Source organism: Coregonus lavaretus, assembly GCF_964263955.1.
Source record: "Coregonus lavaretus genome assembly, contig: HAP1_SCAFFOLD_161, whole genome shotgun sequence".
NCBI lineage: Eukaryota > Metazoa > Chordata > Actinopteri > Salmoniformes > Salmonidae > Coregonus > Coregonus lavaretus.
Window position 1 is genome coordinate 1 of NW_028161655.1, and position 19,059 is coordinate 19,059.

General features: G+C 51.2%; 1 protein-coding gene across 1 annotated transcript; it reads right to left on the reverse strand.

Annotated features, from left to right (window-relative positions):
- Positions 1-499: 499 nt before the first annotated feature.
- Positions 500-18,924, reverse strand: LOC311120271 (selenocysteine insertion sequence-binding protein 2-like; the record flags this gene model as incomplete). Its single annotated transcript, XM_084194900.1, has 12 exons — positions 18,458-18,924; positions 6,408-6,601; positions 4,672-4,852; positions 4,200-4,355; positions 3,850-3,991; positions 2,594-2,820; positions 2,291-2,315; positions 2,042-2,154; positions 1,777-1,920; positions 1,273-1,389; positions 969-1,136; positions 500-641 (listed from the first exon to the last, which is right to left on the reverse strand). Coding segments are annotated over exons 1-12 (1,627 nt in total), but the record flags the coding sequence as incomplete, so codon positions are not given.
- Positions 18,925-19,059: the final 135 nt, after the last annotated feature.

Here is a 19,059-nt window from a genome sequence, read left to right on the forward strand (position 1 = left end):
AGTGTGTGTGGGGTGTAGTGTGTGTGGTGCGGTGCGGTGCAGTGTGTGTGGTCCGGTGCAGTGTGTGTGTGGTGCGGTGCAGTGTGTGTGTGTGTGTGTGGTGCGGTGCGTGTAGTGTGTGTGGTGTGGTGCGGTGCAGTGTGTGTGGTGCGGTGCGGTGCAGTGTGTGTGGTGTGGTGCGGTGCAGTGTGTGTGGTGTGGTGCGGTGCAGTGTGTGTGGTGTGGTGCGGTGCAGTGTGTGTGTGGGGTGCGGTGCAGTGTGTGTGTGTGTGTGTGTGGTGCGGTGCAGTGTGTGTGTGGGTGTGGTGCGGTGCAGTGTGTGTGGTGCGGTGCGGTGCAGTGTGGTGTGGTGCAGTGTGTATGTGTGGTGTGGTGCAGTGTGTATGTGTGGTGCGGTGCAGTGCAGTGTGTGTGTGTGTGTGGTGCAGTGTGTGTGTGTGTTTGTGGTGCAGTGTGTGTGTGTGTGTGTGGTGCAGTGTGTGTGTGGTGCAGTGTGTACCTGTGAAGGACAGTGGTTTGGTGTTGTTTATTTGTCTAGCCTTCATGGCCTGTTGTTGTTTCTCCAGTGCAGCCAGCATGTCTCCCAGGTCCAACTGGACTGGAGTCTTACTCTTCTTTCCTGCTGCTTTGGTCAGCGCCTCCTACAGGCACACACAGGGAACAGCAACACTGGCTCAGCACACTCATAGTAGTACAATAGAACTATGTATAGTTTTTCCATTGAGATGCCTATAGTCCTGCACTATGTCTAGCTGACAGAGCATGTTGGTATCTGTAGTTTTCTGTGATTAGCTAACCGAGCACATGCTGTCACCTGTAATTTCCTAGCTAACAGTGCATGTTGGTACCTGTAGTTTCCTAGCTATCTTACAGAGTGCATGCTGGTATCTGTAGTTTCCTAGCTAGCTAAGATATTGCATGTTGGTACCTGTAGTTTCCTAGCTAGCTAACAGAGTGCATGCTGGTACCTGTAGTTTCCTCTGCTCCATGCTGATCTCAGAGTACTCCTGTGCTGTAGCCAGGGCAGCAGCCAGGGCCTTCTTCCTCTGACTCTTTGCCCTCTTGGGGACGGAGGTGGTGATTGGGATGGGAGTCTGGACGATGTTGATGGGAGAGTTCTCTGGAAGGTTATCCAGCTGGAGAGAGAGAGAGGAGCGGGGGAACAACAGTCACTACTGGGATAGATGTTTTGTGATCAAACTTTTTCTTGCAAAAAAAAAATCTGTGAAATCCTCAAGGAAGGAAGGGAGGAGAGTTTAGCTGGTCTCTCACCAGGTTCTTGGTTAGTTTGGTCTGGTGTTGGTTCTGGGTCTGGGAAGGGTTGTGGTCTGGTTTGTTGTTCCTCTGTGCTCCTCCTCCTGAGACCAGCTCTGGAAACTCCTCCTCATCCTGAAACAGATGAGACAGACTTTAGACTTTACCAAACACCTGACTAGTACAGCTCTACCATACCATTACATTCTGATTGAGGACTATTTCATACAATACCTCAGCTTTTGTACATCTAAAGCCTCACTAACTCCTAATACACATTGACCAAGTTGGAAATAAACAGATACATGGAACTGAAATCTCCTATTAATGGGAGATACAGGATTTACATGACAGTTCAAGTTACAGTTGTATCTCAAGTAAGGATTTGATTCCAACTGAAATGCATATTGTGAAATGCAGAAAGGTTGAGTGACCGATGATTTCTGTATTTATCCACATCAGGAGACAGAATGAGATGCTGCAGTGTGTGAGTGAGGTGAGTTTCATGTCAATATCTCCCACCTCGAAGTAGAGGGGCTCAGGAGCAAGCGCCGTCCCAGGGCCTACTCCGGGCTGGAGCCGTCTCTGCTGCAGACCACAGTTGGTGTCTGCGGGGGTGGGGTTAGGACAGACACGCCCCCCTGAGTACCCTGCATGGAAGTCCTGCTGGAGAGGGGGCGAGAAAGAGAGAGAGAGAGAGTAAGTGGGGATGAGCGGGAGAGGGTCAGAGAGATAATTACAGTTGCCCAGGTGAGGTCAAGATCATCTCAGGTGAGGCCCAATGTACCTGTAAGTAGTTCCTCTGATCAGTGGTCTTCCCTGTCCGTTGGAACGGGGTGGTCCTGTTGTCTGACCACGACCTCTGAGTGGCCTGAGACGCTACGTTCACCCAGCTTACCGCTACACACACACACACAGAGACACACAGACAGAGATAGACACACAAAGTTAAGAGGAGGACACAGCCAAGGGGAAAGCCAATGTAATCATCTGTCTTATCAGAAATCCAATTATTAATCATAAAAACAAAGCCTACCTGTCATTACACCTGCATCCACTCCCTGTAGAGATAGAGAGAGAGAGAGAGAGAGAGAGGAGAAGCATGTTAGATATTTCACTTCAGTCATGCAGGTGAAGGTTAGGTTATAGCTAGGTCTGGGGTTACCTTGTGTTTGAGGCTACAGTACAGTAGTATAGAGTTAGGGTTAGAGTTAGGACCTGCCATCGTAGGAGCTGTGGTAGAGTGTTCTGTAGCCCCGGGGCTACAGTAGTGTTTGGGTTCACAGTAGTTTATAGTACTATAAAGTAGTAAATGGTTAGGGTTAAAGGTGGGGCTTACCGTAGGAGCTGTAGCAGCGTCGGCAGTGCGTTGCGTAGCCCCCGGGGCCTGCTGGTTGTGTTTGGGGCTGCAGTAGCCGCTGTCGCTGTCGATGTCCGCCTCGCTGGAGCTCTCGGCAGGGTGCGAGGCCAGCCTTCTCCGGGGAAGGTTCTTCCACAGCAGGGGGCTGGCCCGCTCCCGTTCCCGCTCCGACGCACCCCGACCACACACACTGTCCCCTGGGAAGTCTACAGGCAGACAGATATCACGGATCAGTCTATCCATACAATAAGCCTAGTCCTGGACTAAAGAGCTATTTAAATGGAGTCTAGGACCAGACATAATCTTGCTTTTTAGTCTAGGACCAGACATAATCATGTTCCAGGAAACCAGCCCCAAATGTATTTATTAAAGGCCTTTTTTACATCAACGGTTGTCACAAAGTGCTCTACAGTAACCCGGCCTAGACCCCAAAGAGCAAGCAGAAGCAGTAGCAAGTAGAGAAGTAGTATTTAGATGCTTATTGCACCTTTACTGGTTAACAACCAATGTGATGTCCATCTCATTATGGATCTAACTCTTAGTCGCATTGAGTTGTGTTATTCCCCCAGCCGGAGGTGTCACAGAGGACAACACGTACTGCACACGTGCAGAGTAGACCTCTCCAACAGGAAACTCTACATTCCTACTGTCTTCCCAGCAGGATGGGCATCATAGGCTGCGTTTACACAGTCAGCCCAGTTCTGATATTTATCCCACTAATTGTCTTTTGACCAATCACATCAGATTTTTTCACATCAGATCTTTTCCAGAGCTGATCTGATTGGTCAAAAGACCATTTAGTGAAAAAACTATCAGACTGGGCTGCCTGTGTAAACGCAGTCATAGTGTCTCAGTATGATGCGTCATCATTCTAAACCTGTTCTCTCAGCTCAGTAGGATCTAGATGCTGTGATTGACTGAGGTTTTATTATGTAAAGCCTTAACGCTGTAATGAAGGCTTAGACCACAGTCAGGTACATACAGTCAGTACACAACCCTGTACAGGAGTTAGAGAAGAGTTAGGCACGTCAATCATCTGTGGACATACATTAGACCAGTATACAGGGGTTTGGCAATGCAAACCTGAGTCAAAACCTGGGCTTAACTAGTACTAGAATGTATTAGAATGTACTAGTATTGGTGCTGGTACTGGTATTGGTACTAGAATATTACTGGTACTGGTACTACCATGTTACTGGTATTGGTACTAGTATGTTCCTGGTCTATATACGTACCAGTCTGCTGGGCAGCGTCCACCAGTAGGACTGTCTTGGTCCGTCCGACTGGCCCTGAGGAACACATCTCCTTCTGGACAGCTACAGTCCTCATGGGGGGCCTCCTGTCCTTAAGGGGCTGACACAACCCCACCTGCTGCTGCTGATTGAACATAGACTATAATAACATTCAACATTATTTTGTATATTGATGTTATACGACTCTCTGGCCAATTAATGGTATTAATTAATTAATTCATTGACGGTATTAACTGATAATGTAATCAATAGTGTCAAATTGAAGAATGGAGCTGAGCACCTTGCTTTAGGATAGACCAGCAGAATAACCCGTTTGACCTCTAACCTCTTACCTTGGGTAGAACGGCAGGTCTGACCATGCCCCTCCCTCCTCTCTGATTTGCTAGTCCAAACGCCTGTCGGGGAGGGGACGGTCTCTCGCTGACGTCAGCTGATACAGGGTTTACCACGCCAGGCTGCAGGGGTCCGGCGTACGTTCCTGGGAAGGGCTGGTAGAGGAACAGAACAACTTTATTATCCAGCTGTGACAATGAACATTTATCCTCCACTTCTTCTCTCCTCCTAACCATCTCTTCAGGCTACAAGTCTTGTAAACATCTTCTCCCAAAAACCAAAGACAACACACACTCCACTACCTGCCTTTCTAAAGGCCACATTGACAGAGAATAGTACCTGGGATCTGACACCAGCAGCCCTCCAGGTTGCTAATTCAGTTTCCAGTTCTATCTCCTCGCGCCCAGGATTTGAACTAGCAACCTTCTGACTACTGGTCTGCCTCTAACCCCTAACCTTTCAGATACCTACCTGGTAAAAGCCCATCATGGGGGGACAGGGGGCAGGCATGATCTGGTAGTAGGTGTAGTCGTTGGAGACTGGCGGCTGGGGGGAGGACAGGATGGGGTAAGCCAGGTACGGACCACCTGGGGTGGGGTTGGGCTGCTGCCAGCGCAGGTCCCCTCCTCCGCTATACATGGGGTGCTGTTGTCTGTAGAGGGGTGGGAGAGAAGAAATGATTGGTGTAGTGATGATTGTATGAATATACTGCAACATATTAAGACTAATATACCCATAGGAGGCCAGAGAAAACTGTGTCAAGCTAAGAGACAGCTTGATACAATGCTGATATCAGTGTCGAGCTGACTGTGTGTGTGTGGCACTCTGGCTGATACGGATCCAGACCACATTTTCACAGCCAGCGGTCTAGAGCGCAGACCACTTCCTGGTATTCAAAACAGACAGGAAGGAAATGAAGAAATGAACGTGTGCAGGATGAGGCAGATCACCCCTGACAAAGAGAACCGCACAGAACACACACAGGTCTTCAGCTCTCAGTCACATCCAGGGCATAACATTAACACCCCCATCTGGGGTTAGATGAAGGTAATGTCTATTTCACCAGCCACATTGGCGGGTGGTCAATGTGCAGGGCTCTACAGTGCGAGCATTACATTCGTGAATAAAAAGTCAAAAGTCAAGTATGAGCACGTGTGAGTTAGGGTTTCATAGCTGCTAATTGCACAAAGAAATAGGAATCATATATCCCATCTCACGCAGCAACACTGCCTGGCAGAGGAGCTGAGCTCACTGAGTGAAGTGCTGATAGATTCATTTGGAGGCGCTGCACACAGGTATAAAAGTTGGTCTAATTTGTGCGAACATCTACAAAGTGAGACTTTGACCTCGTGTTTCTTGGCCGTTTACATTGTTTTGCTCACAAGCTTGTTTGTGTTTCAACGTTACGTTAGTTTGAGTCTGTTGCTTCAACTGATAGTAAAGAGTCAGAACCCAAATCTCACTCACACACCAAGGTAACCTCCCGCCCTTAAAGGGCCAGCTGAACAATTTGTCTCTGATATTTTGGTTAAAAGACTCCAGTCCTAAAAAATGAATTGAAAATGAGCAATATACCACATTATTTCTTACTAATACATTTCTTGTTTTAGAAACATTACAAAGCATGGTCGTCTGTTTTTGGTGTGTTTTTATATGTATGTACGGCGAAACAATATTTTGGCTGGTAAAACATCTGAGTGGCTGGTATATTTTTAGGCCCTGATCACATCCCTGGGTGGTAACTGACCATTCACAGCCTAGTTGTGTATAACACACACTGTTTATGGGGTTTTCCATAGGTGAATCAGAAAGAAGACACCATCAGTTTTCCTACTGACATGGGCACAGGCACGTTCCTGGAGGAGTGTCAGAAATGGGAATATTCCTGGATTCCATAGAGATCCTTTCAGAGCTAATGCTAGGCTAACTGTCAGTGGCTCAGGGACAGAGGCAGGGTAGCTCCTAATACAGATTCATTACATCAGTGACAGTCGCACCTCAGGCTCTTAGGGCCAGTTTACCGGACACAGATTAAGCCTAGTCTTGGATTAAAAGGCATGCGCTCAGAGATTCTCCATTGAATATGGTTTTTAGTCCAGGACTAGGCTTAATCTGTGTCCAGGAAACCTGCCCTTAGTGTGTAGGGTGTAGGCTGCATGATTTAGGGACTAGGGTGCATAATATATGATATAGGGTGCTGTACCTACCTGTTGGGTTGGTTCTCCTGGACAAAAGGGTAGCAGGTGATGAGGTAGCTGGGGATAGGGGTGGGCTCCTCCACCCCCCCTCCTCCTCCTCCTCCCCCTCCTTCTCCTCCAGACAGGCTCATGGTGACCAGGGCTCCTTCCAGACCTTTCTTTTGTGGGATAAACGGCTCCACTTCGGCTGACAGTTTCACATCCTGCAAGGAGACACAGAGGCAGTCAGATGCTGACATCACAGACAGGACCTGACTGGACAGGAGAGGACAGGACCTGCCGGGACAGGAACTGACTGGACAGGAGAGGACATGACTCGACAGGAACTGGCTGGACAGGAGAAGACAGGACCTGCCTGGACAGGAACTGACTGGACAGGAGAGGACATGACTTGACAGGAACTGGCTGGACAGGAGAAGACAGGACCTGACTGGACAGGACCTGACAGGACAGGAACTGGCTGGACAGGAGAAGACAGGACCTGACTGGACAGGATCACCTCGCAACGCACCAGACACACTCAGGAGTGATCGGCCTCTCACTTTTGTGCCAAAATAACAGCAGTTAAAGTGTACCCATATTAGGATATGTTCATGACTCAGTGAACGTGGTTCAATTTGTGTGCTGTATAAACGATCCACCACAATCAGTGATAAATCGACATATATCAGCTGGTACCGACATCACACTCACTGTGTGAAGGTTTCCTGTAACTTATGAGGTGTTTTAGTAACCCAAGGGGTAACATCAAGGATCCATCTACAATCCATAGACAACTAAGTCTAAGATCAATCACACAGGACTGGAGAGTAGGCTGTCAGTCAGTAGATATCTGATTTAGAGACTGACGCCCCTAGGCTATATGACTGGACTACAAAGTGTGAGTAGGAATGTTACCTAAGGAGCAGCTAGTTGGGGAAGCCAGGCTAGACTAATTATTAATATAACCCATGACTGTCGTCACATCACCACGACACAGGCAAAACAACAGAACTAGTTCCTTCAGGACAAATGAAACAACTGGCACCAAGAGAAAAAACTTTTCACTGGGTCTGAGAATGGAGAGTTGGAGTCAATGGCTGTCTCTGAAATGACACCTTAATACAATAGTGTACTACTTTTGACCAGGGCACATGGGGCCCTGCGATAGACTAGCATCCTGCCCAGGAGTAGTCTACAGTACATCAAGATGCCTAAAGAACCAGACGATAGGCTCCTGACCTATGGACTGTTTTGGCTTGGACAAGGCTACTTCCTTATTTAAGGAATAGGGTGCCAATTTGGTCGCAGACATAGAAAGCCTAACAAAGTGTTGACCTTCGAGCAGTGTGATCAGGGGACGTGTGAGTGTAGCAGACAGACACAGCAACATGTAACCTGGTGCAATAGAACCACTTCCTGGTTGGCCTGATACTGATCTGATCAGAGTGGAGAGCACTGTCTCCTTGTACTCACAGAGAACATGACCGACTGAGGGCCTTAGAACACACACAGTCCAATACCTTTGGTGTTTTTTCCTATTAAGTTATGCCACAATACAGCATTTTAAAGGAGTGCCTTGGAACTGTTATGCTTTGTTGGTTAAAAAAATGATAATAGACCCTTTCATCCAAAGAGCCCCTCTCCCTACCAGCTACCACTAACATTAAACACTAGGTAGCACTCCTACCATCAGCCATTCTGTCCTGAGACATTCCTTTCCTACGGCCCTGCCTGGTCCAAATCTGGCCCTGAAGTTTCCACTTAGATGCTGATCTTGAGTCAGTTTTGCATTTCCCCCACTATTGGTTTAGGTTAGGATTGGGGGAGGGGAAGCTGATCCTAGATCTGTACCTAGGGGAAACTTCACCTCAGAGCCACCAGCAGAGCCGGGGTAGTAATGACTCAGTCACCCAGCATCCTCTTTACGGGCCAGCTATATTTAGCTGCTCATTCTTCCCAAAGAGATTACACTAGTAGCTAACTAACTACGTCTTACATAAGGTCTCTAAAGACAACGTCAACTAGGGTCCGGCCTACCCATAAAGATCCTTTATTTCAATTGTTCTATTTAATGATGTGGGCCTGCCTCTATTGCCACCATGCCACAGGGACAGAGGAGGTGGTTTGTTTGTGTGTGTGTGGTGTGGTGTGTGTAGGAGGGCTGTGATGTGATGAAATGCACAAATAATACAGGTCATAAAATATGCATCATAAAATGTGCGTCACAAAGTACGCGGAAAAACATACCTCTACAGCTAGCCTACACATCACAAACCACAGTACTCACGTCAAGTCAACATAGGCCAAACTCTCTGAAAATAAAATACAAAGGATGACAATTATCCATTCTTTCAAACAATGTCCTCCAGAGTTTGAATAGGTCAGATGAGATGCAGCCTACTGCTCCAGTAGCACTGTAAAGAGACTGTAGGCCACTAGATGGGACAGCAGCAGGGTGACAGATAGCCTGGGTCAAAGCTGTGACATATTTACAACAGGTGAAGCAGCTCAGTGTCATGAAGGAATTTAGACAAAGTACTCTCAATGAGCTTTTACTTGTCTGTCTGTCTGTCTGTCTGTCTGTCTGTCTGTCTGTCTGTCTGTCTGTCTGTGTCTGTGTCTGTGTCTGTGTCTGTGTCTGTGTGTGTCTGTGTGTGTGTGTGTGTGTGTGTGTGTGTGTGTGTGTGTGTGTGTGTGTGTGTGTGTGTGTGTGTGTCCGGGTGAAACTGAAGAAACCCAGACCCTCTCCTCTCTACCACCCCACCGTTCCCTCCCCTCAACCCCACTGTTCCCTCCCCTCTCCTCAACCCCACTGTTCCCTCCCCTCTCCTCTCCTCAACCCCACCCCACTGTTCCCTCCCCTCAACCCCACCCCACTGTTCCCTCCCCTCCCCTCTCCTCTCCTCAACCCCACCCCACTGTTCCCTCCCCTCTCCTCTCCTCTCCTCTCCTCAACCCCACCCCACTGTTCCCTCCCCTCCCCTCTCCTCAACCCCACCCCACTGTTCCCTCCCCTCCCCTCTCCTCAACCCCACCCCACTGTTCCCTCCCCTCACCTCTCCTCAACCCTACCCCACTGTTCCCTCCCCTCACCTCTCCTCAACCCCACCCCACTATTCCCTCTCCTCTCCTCTCCTCTCCTCAACCCCACCCCACTATTCCCTCTCCTCTCCTCTCCTCAACCCCACCCCACTATTCCCTCCCCTCTCCTCAACCCCACCCCACTATTCCCTCTCCTCTCCTCAACCCCACCCCACCCCACCCCACTATTCCCTCTCCTCTCCTCAACCCCACCCCACTATTCCCTCCCCTCTCCTCAACCCCACCCCACTATTCCCTCCCCTCTCCTCAACCCCACCCCACTATTCCCTCCCCTCTCCTCAACCCCACCCCACTATTCCCTCCCCTCTCCTCAACCCCACCCCACTATTCCCTCCCCTCTCCTCAACCCCACCCCACTATTCCCTCCCCTCTCCTCAACCCCACCCCACTCCTCAACCCCACCCCACTGTTCCCTCCCCTCTCCTCAACCCCACCCCACTATTCCCTCCCCTCTCCTCAACCCCACCCCACTGTTCCCTCCCCTCTCCTCAACCCCACCCCACTATTCCCTCCCCTCTCCTCAACCCCACCCCACTATTCCCTCCCCTCTCCTCAACCCCACCCCACTGTTCCCTCTCCTCTCCTCAACCCACCCCACTGTTCCCTCTCCTCTCCTCTCCTCAACCCCACCCCACTGTTCCCTCCCCTCTCCTCAACCCCACCCCACTATTCCCTCCCCTCTCCTCAACCCCACCCCACTATTCCCTCCCCTCTCCTCAACCCCACCCCACTCCACTATTCCCTCCCCTCTCCTCAACCCCACCCCACTCCACTATTCCCTCCCCTCTCCTCAACCCCACCCCACTATTCCCTCCCCTCTCCTCAACCCCACCCCACTCCACTATTCCCTCCCCTCTCCTCAACCCCACCCCACTATTCCCTCCCCTCTCCTCAACCCCACCCCACTATTCCCTCCCCTCTCCTCAACCCCACCCCACTGTTCCCTCTCCTCTCCTCAACCCCACTCCACTGTTCTCTCCCCTCTCCTCAACCCCACCCCACTGTTCCCTCTCCTCTCCTCAACCCCACCCCACTGTTCCCTCTCCTCTCCTCAACCCCACCCCACTGTTCCCTCTCCTCTCCTCAGCCCCACCCCACTATTCCCTCCCCTCTCCTCAACCCCACCCCACTGTTCCCTCTCCTCAACCCCACCCCACTGTTCCCTCCCCTCTCCTCAACCCCACTGTTCCCTCTCCTCAACCCCACCCCACTGTTCCCTCTCCTCTCCTCAACCCCACTCCACTGTTCTCTCCCCTCTCCTCAACCCCACCCCACTGTTCCCTCTCCTCAACCCCACCCCACTGTTCCCTCTCCTCTCCTCAACCCCACCCCACTATTCCCTCTCCTCTCCTCAACCCCACTGTTCCCTCTCCTCAACCCCACCCCACTGTTCCCTCTCCTCTCCTCAACCCCACTCCACTGTTCTCTCCCCTCTCCTCAACCCCACCCCACTGTTCCCTCTCCTCAACCCCACCCCACTGTTCCCTCTCCTCTCCTCAACCCCACCCCACTATTCCCTCTCCTCTCCTCAACCCCATCCCACTATTCCCTCCCCTCTCCTCAACCCCATCCCACTATTCCCTCCCCTCTCCTCAACCCCACCCCACTATTCCCTCCCCTCCCCTCAACCCCACCCCACTGTTCCCTCCCCTCTCCTCAACCCCACTGTTCCCTCTCCTCAACCCCACCCCATTGTTTCCTCCCCTCAACCCCACCCCACTGTTCCCTCCCCTCAACCCCACTGTTCCCTCCCCTCAACCCCACCCCACTGTTCCCTCCCCTCAACCCCACCCCACTGTTCCCTCCCCTCTCCTCAACCCCACTATTCCCTCCCCTCAACCCCACCCCACTATTCCCTCCCCTCTCCTCAACCCCACCCCACTATTCCCTCCCCTCTCCTCAACCCCACCCCACTATTCCCTCCCCTCTCCTCAACCCCACCCCACTATTCCCTCCCCTCTCCTCAACCCCACCCCACTGTTCCCTCTCCTCTCCTCAACCCCACCCCACTATTCCCTCCCCTCTCCTCAACCCCACCCCACTATTCCCTCCCCTCTCCTCAACCCCACCCCACTGTTCCCTCTCCTCTCCTCAACCCCACCCCACTATTCCCTCCCCTCTCCTCAACCCCACCCCACTATTCCCTCCCCTCTCCTCAACCCCACCCCACTATTCCCTCCCCTCTCCTCAACCCCACTGTTCCCTCCCCTCTCCTCAACCCCACCCCACTGTTCCCTCTCCTCTCCTCAACCCCACCCCACTATTCCCTCTCCTCTCCTCAACCCCACCCCACTATTCCCTCCCCTCTCCTCAACCCCACCCCACTATTTCCTCTCCTCTCCTCAACCCCACCCCACCCCACTATTCCCTCCCCTCTCCTCAACCCCACCCCACCCCACCCCACCCCACTATTCCCTCCCCTCTCCTCAACCCCACTCCACTATTCCCTCCCCTCTCCTCAACCCCACCCCACTCCACTATTCCCTCCCCTCTCCTCAACCCCACCCCACTCCACTATTCCCTCCCCTCTCCTCAACCCCACCCCACTATTCCCTCCCCTCTCCTCAACCCCACCCCACTATTCCCTCTCCTCTCCTCAACCCCACCCCACTATTCCCTCTCCTCTCCTCAACCCCACCCCACTATTCCCTCCCCTCTCCTCAACCCCACCCCACTCCACTATTCCCTCCCCTCTACCCCACCCCACTCCACTATTCCCTCCCCTCTCCTCAACCCCACTCCACTATTCCCTCCCCTCTCCTCAACCCCACCCCACTATTCCCTCCCCTCTCCTCAACCCCACCCCACTATTCCCTCCCCTCTCCTCAACCCCACCCCACTCCACTATTCCCTCCCCTCTCCTCAACCCCACCCCACTATTCCCTCCCCTCTCCTCAACCCCACCCCACTATTCCCTCCCCTCTCCTCAACCCCACCCCACTGTTCCCTCTCCTCTCCTCAACCCCACTCCACTATTCCCTCCCCTCTCCTCAACCCCACCCCACTATTCCCTCCCCTCTCCTCAACCCCACCCCACTATTCCCTCCCCTCTCCTCAACCCCACCCCACTGTTCCCTCTCCTCTCCTCAACCCCACCCCACTATTCCCTCTCCTCTCCTCAACCCCACCCCACTATTCCCTCCCCTCTCCTCAACCCCACCATTCCCTCCCCTCTCCTCAACCCCACCCCACTATTCCCTCTCCTCAACCCCACTATTCCCTCCCCTCTCCTCAACCCCACCCCACTGTTCCCTCCCCTCTCCTCAACCCCACTGTTCCCTCTCCTCAACCCCACCCCACTGTTCCCTCTCCTCTCCTCAACCCCACTCCACTGTTCTCTCCCCTCTCCTCAACCCCACCCCACTGTTCCCTCTCCTCAACCCCACTGTTCCCTCCCCTCTCCTCAACCCCACTGTTCCCTCTCCTCAACCCCGCCCCACTGTTCCCTCTCCTCAACCCCACTGTTCCCTCCCCTCTCCTCAACCCCACTGTTCCCTCTCCTCAACCCCACCCCACTGTTCCCTCTCCTCAACCCCACTGTTCCCTCCCCTCTCCTCAACCCCACTGTTCCCTCTCCTCAACCCTACCCCACTGTTCCCTCCCCTCAACCCCACCCCACTGTTCCCTCCCCTCTCCTCAACCCCACTGTTCCCTCTCCTCAACCCCACCCCACTGTTCCCTCCCCTCAACCCCACCCCACTGTTCCCTCCCCTCAACCCCACTGTTCCCTCCCCTCAACCCCACCCCACTGTTCCCTCCCCTCTCCTCAACCCCACTGTTCCCTCCCCTCTCCTCAACCCCACTGTTCCCTCCCCTCAACCCCACCCCACTATTCCCTCCCCTCTCCTCAACCCCACTATTCCCTCTCCTCTCCTCAACCCCACCCCACCCCACTATTCCCTCCCCTCTCCTCAACCCCGCCCCACTATTCCCTCCCCTCTCCTCAACCCCACCCCACTATTCCCTTCCCTCTCCTCAACCCCACCCACTATTCCCTTCCCTCTCCTCAACCCCACCCACTATTCCCTTCCCTCTCCTCAACCCCACCCCACTATTCCCTCCCCTCTCCTCAACCCCACCCCACTATTCCCTCCCCTCTCCTCAACCCCACCCCACTGTTCCCTCTCCTCAACCCCACCTCACTGTTCCCTCCCCTCTCTTCAACCCCACTGTTCCCTCTCCTCAACCCCACCCCACTGTTCCCTCCCCTCTCCTCAACCCCACTGTTCCCTCCCCTCAACCCCACCCCACTGTTCCCTCCCCTCAACCCCACCCCACTGTTCCCTCCCCTCAACCCCACCCCACTATTCCCTCCCCTCAACCCCACCCCACTATTCCCTCCCCTCAACCCCACTATTCCCTCCCCTCCCCTCAACCCCACTATTCCCTCCCCTCAACCCCACCCCACTGTTCCCTCTCCTCAACCCCACTATTCCCTCCCCTCAACCCCACCCCACCCCACTGTTCCCTCCCCTCTCCTCAACCCCACTGTTCCCTCCCCCCTCCTCAACCCCACCCCACTATTCCCTCCCCTCTCCTCAACCCCACTCCACTATTCCCTCCCCTCTCCTCAACCCCACCCCACTCCACTGTTCCCTCCCCTCTCCTCAACCCCACTCCACTATTCCCTCCCCTCTCCTCAACCCCACTCCACTATTCCCTCCCCTCTCCTCAACCCCACTCCATTATTCCCTCCTCTCCTCAACCCCACCCCACTGTTCCCTCCCCTCTCCTCAACCCCACTGTTCCCTCCCCTCAACCCCACCCCACTGTTCCCTCCCCTCAACCCCACCCCACTGTTCCCTCCCCTCAACCCCACCCCACCCCACTGTTCCCTCTCCTCCCCCCCTGCTCTGTTGCCTGGACCAAATCAAATGTTGGTATCAATTGAATTAATGTTGGTGTTTGTACTCCTGAATGCTGCTTCAGGGGACGTTAAACACTGATATGGAAACTCTGATATGGGCCTGACTACTAAGTTATGACCATTGGACTGTTTATCTAGGTTTACCTCTTATCAAAACTTACCATTGACATCATGTTGACTGAATCACAGGCCTTACATGCTGACCACACCGCTCGCGTTACGTGCGCTCGCATTGCAAAATAAATGTACACATACATGTTATTCAACCATTTCATCCAAACTGCTCGTGAGCGTCTGCGTAGCCAGGCGCTAAAATAGAACTTGGTTCTTTTTGTGAAGCTTGATGTGCTGCAAGTCCCGCCTCTCCCATCTCCTCATTGGTTTTTAGGAGCATATACCCACATGGGTGATTGAAAGATGAACTGAGGTCCACACTCCAGTCCAATTGGTGGTAGAAATGCACCTTAAAGTTGGTTGCCAACCGCCATATAAAGTTCAAAGAAGAAGAAGACTGAAGGAGGAGAGATTACTAGAAACTAACTAGGTTTATCTGTGGATTAATGGTCAGAGTAGAGGACCTTGTGCATTTCAGGTAAAATAACAACCCAATGTTAATATCCCAGGACAAATTAGCTAGCAACAGCAAGCTAGTTAGCTAAATGGCCATGCGTTTCGACCTGTCCCCAAATTAATATAGGTTCAGAGTTTGATATTTCAACCTGCGTGTCCTGATCGTGTCTTGTGTGGATGGACAAAATCACACGCGTGCCCGGTCTAGTCAGCATGTTACTGCCCAGCTAACACATTGTGACTTGCTGATGAGTCCCAAATGGCACCCTATTCCCTACATAGTGCACTACTTTTGACCAGAGCCCAATAGTGTCCAGACCTATCACTGAGGCAGGCAGCTACAGTCAGAGGATAGATCAACCTCATCCCCCCTTTCATTCTGAGAGGAGGAGAGGAAGGGAGGAGGAGAGGAAGAGTAGAGAGAAAGGGAGAGTTGACAGAGTTGACAGAGTTCACGACACAAAGACACTCCATTCTCCCAGCCAGGGTCGGAATGTATGAATCCAGCATCAGTACAGCAGTGAACACACACACACACAGCCATTGTTACCCAGTGCTACTGTACTGTCTGTGGGCAGTGTGGGCTGATGTCTGATAGATCCAGGGGTCCTGACTGGTCTACACAGAGCACTAGGGGTGACGTAGCCAGCTGAAAACAATACCCTGCAGTATACTAGACGGCAGCCTACTGTGGCCTAAACTTTGGTGCCATATACTGTCATGGAATTAAGCCTAATGAAAAATCGGACATTTTAAATTAACCATGCTTTGTTTCCGTATGAGGTTTGATGGTTAGGCCTGCTCTAAAGAGGGCTGGTTACTGTGGATGATCAGGGGAGGTTAGTTACACAAAACAGAGGGGTTGGTTGTGTTACTTTAGATGACAAGGGATGCTGATAGTGGAGAGATGGGTCAATTTAAACTTTAGGTGAGGGGCGGGGGGGGGTAGTTATTCTAAAGGGGGGGTTGGTTACTTGGTACGAGGGATGTTACAGGAGGTAGGCCTGGCTAGCTATAGGTGATGTTACAGGAGGTACGCCTGGCTAGCTATAGGTGATGTTACAGGAGGTAGGCCTGGCTAGCTATAGGTGATGTTACAGGAGGTGGGCCTGGCTAGCTATAGGTCATGTTACAGGAGGTAGGCCTGGCTAGCTATAGGTCATGTTACAGGAGGTAGGCCTGGCTAGCTATAGGTCATGTTACAGGAGGTGGGCCTAGCTAGCTATAGGTCATGTTACAGGAGGTAGGCCTGGCTAGCTATAGGTCATGTTACAGGAGGTAGGCCTGGCTAGCTATAGGTCATGTTACAGGAGGTGGTCCTAGCTAGCTATAGGTGATGTTACAGGAGGTAGGCCTGGCTAGCTATAGGTGATGTTACAGGAGGTAGGCATGGCTAGCTATAGGTGATGTTACAGGAGGTGGGCCTAGCTATAGGTGACAGGGGACGCAGTTACAGGGTTAGGCCTGAGAGGATCAGGTGAGGAGTGAGGACGGTGGCCCAACCAGGATAAGCCAATTACACAATTAGCTACAACAGAGTCAATCATGACTCATAGTATGGCTATAGGGCTCCAGCCCTAGTCCACCAGGGGAAAGAGACTCCAAACCTCCCAATATGTGTGCCCTGGCTGGGGGAGACTCGGACAGGGAGTCCCTGACTGTCCAGGTCTGGGTTCTTTAGCTCTGGGCGCCATTCTCCATTCCACTGGTGTGAAGGTGTGGGCTGTTTGTTCAGACTGAGTTGTATGTGATTGATTGATTAGCGCCTGGGTTGTGAGTGAGAATGGCAGCGATTGTGGCAAAGGCTGCAGGGGGGAGGGGGTGTATGCGTGTTGGAGAGAGAAAGAGAGAGAACAGCAGCGATTATGGAAGAGGCATTGGCAGGTAGCCTAGCGGTTAGAGGGTTAGGCCAGTAACCGAAAGTTTGCTGGTTCGAATCCCGAGCCGACTAGGTGAAAAATCTATCGATGTGCCCTAGAGCAAGGCACTTAACCTTAATTGCTCCTGTAAGTCGCTCTGGATAAGTTCGTCTGCTAAATAACTAAAATGTCAAATGTCATGTAAATGCATTGAGCTCAGCTCCAGATGTGTGGTGAAACGGGCAGGGCAGCACTGGGCTGGTGGGACTACTGGGCCATCAACCATCACACCATCAAACCCTTTGTCCTTTCAAGCATTTGTCTCTGATTCATTGTCTTCTAACATTCTCAGCTGGAAAGAGAGAAGTTGTATTGTTCTTTTACTGTTGTTGAATGGGAGGGGGCAAGAGAGGGCGCAGTAGACAGTGGTGGAAGGGGGAGAGATTGTGGCTGAGCGAGAGCGAGAGAGTGTGCATGTACACTACATTTATGGGTGGTCCTATGTAGCTCAATTGGTAGAGCATGGCGCTTGTAACGCCAGGGTAGTGGGTTCGATCCCCGGGACCACCCATACGTAAAAATGTATGCACACATGACTAAGTCGCTTTGGATAAAAGCGTCTGCTAAATGGCATATTATTATTATATCATTATTTAAAGTCACAAGCATGAAATCATCTTGGGTCCTTGAATCGCCCATGCACCATCATCACATCATGTGGACCAAAACTCAGCCTATGTGGCATCTGCTTTTATGAATCAATACATTGCAATGCAACATCAGTACAGCAAACAACGCTCAGAATGAACACCCTGAGATCTGATTGTGACACAGGAGCAGAGGGCTTCATCCGGGGACTTACAGTAAGTCAGACCACATAATAGAGTAGCTAACTTGAATCATAGTTAAGTTACTCTATGCGCAGCAGGAGTCACTCACTGGAATGTGATTAAAATGCAGAAGAACCGGATATTCCTCCAGAGCAGGCCAGCTGGCTAGGTAGTTGTCAACAATATACCACACACTCACTGCAGACTGGGAAGTTTCGGGTAACTGTTCACTACCTAGCTAGTTAACTTACCCTGGTCCGTGTTATAATATTTAGCTAACTATCTAGCTAATTATTTAACAGTGGGTCAAACATCAAAGCTCCCCCAGAGAGCTAACTAAGTCGGTCTTGTCAACCGATGTTGACATGAACGGCAATTGTAATGTCAAAACATTGTGACAGTATAGGTATTGTAACTACTTTATTTAGATAGCTTGTTTGACGAGATACTCAATATAGTTAGCTTCAATTAAAACATATCTAGTTCATAGATCAGCAAATCTGGGAGAACAGATGAGATGTGAGATTGTCCATCCAAAAATGACAAGCGCATAGAACCTGCTTAGCTAACTGGCTAGTTAACCAGTTAGCTAGTTCACTTGTCTTTACTTGCACGCTTGCCTAGCTAGCGTAGCGATCTAGTTAGATGACAAATCAAATCATTGACAATAATCAAACATCGGGTAAAATTACTGACACTTCTAAAACATGAAAGGGAAATGATTTCCTGCAGATACGTTTTGGGCCTAGCTAGCTTGCTTCATATTCCCATTAGCTAACTAATGCTAGTTGTACCATGTAACCAGACATAATCGGGTCCGTCATTACTTCGCAGAGAAAATCCGTTTACCTTGTCACAAGAGTCCATGTCAATCGCTGAGACCGCGGCAGACCGTCATTGAGCATGCAGTGGTCGTCAAGATATAGGTGATTTAATGTTCTTCATTGTAAATGTTGAGCCATTTGTGTGAAACACACCCTGTTCCTACCTCTGCCTAGTTGAACTATTGCTGCCTAGCTAGCTTTGCTAGCTCTGAATGTGTCAACGTAGAAATGGAACAGCAGAAGAGACGGAACGCCCACAGGCTCAAAAAGTGTTCATCTTTGCCTTCGGCGTCTGTCACTGATAAGATTTGATGGACAATGATAAATAGGCCTACTGTGCAAGAAGTAGATATTTTTAGAGCAGAGCAGCTATGTCTAGCCTACAACACCGAATCAACTTAATTATAATTCAAACAGATTTCTACTTCTCTACTGTTCTGCTTGCAATGTGATGGATGACATACATTTTCAGTGATGGCAGTGAATCTATCCATTGAAAATACGTTTCTGCACACAAACAATTGACTAACATTTCAGAAGAACTGGAGTCTGTTGCATCTACCAAATAATACAGATATTTACAAATAATACAGATAGCATGAGCGCTAAAAACTAGACGATATCTAG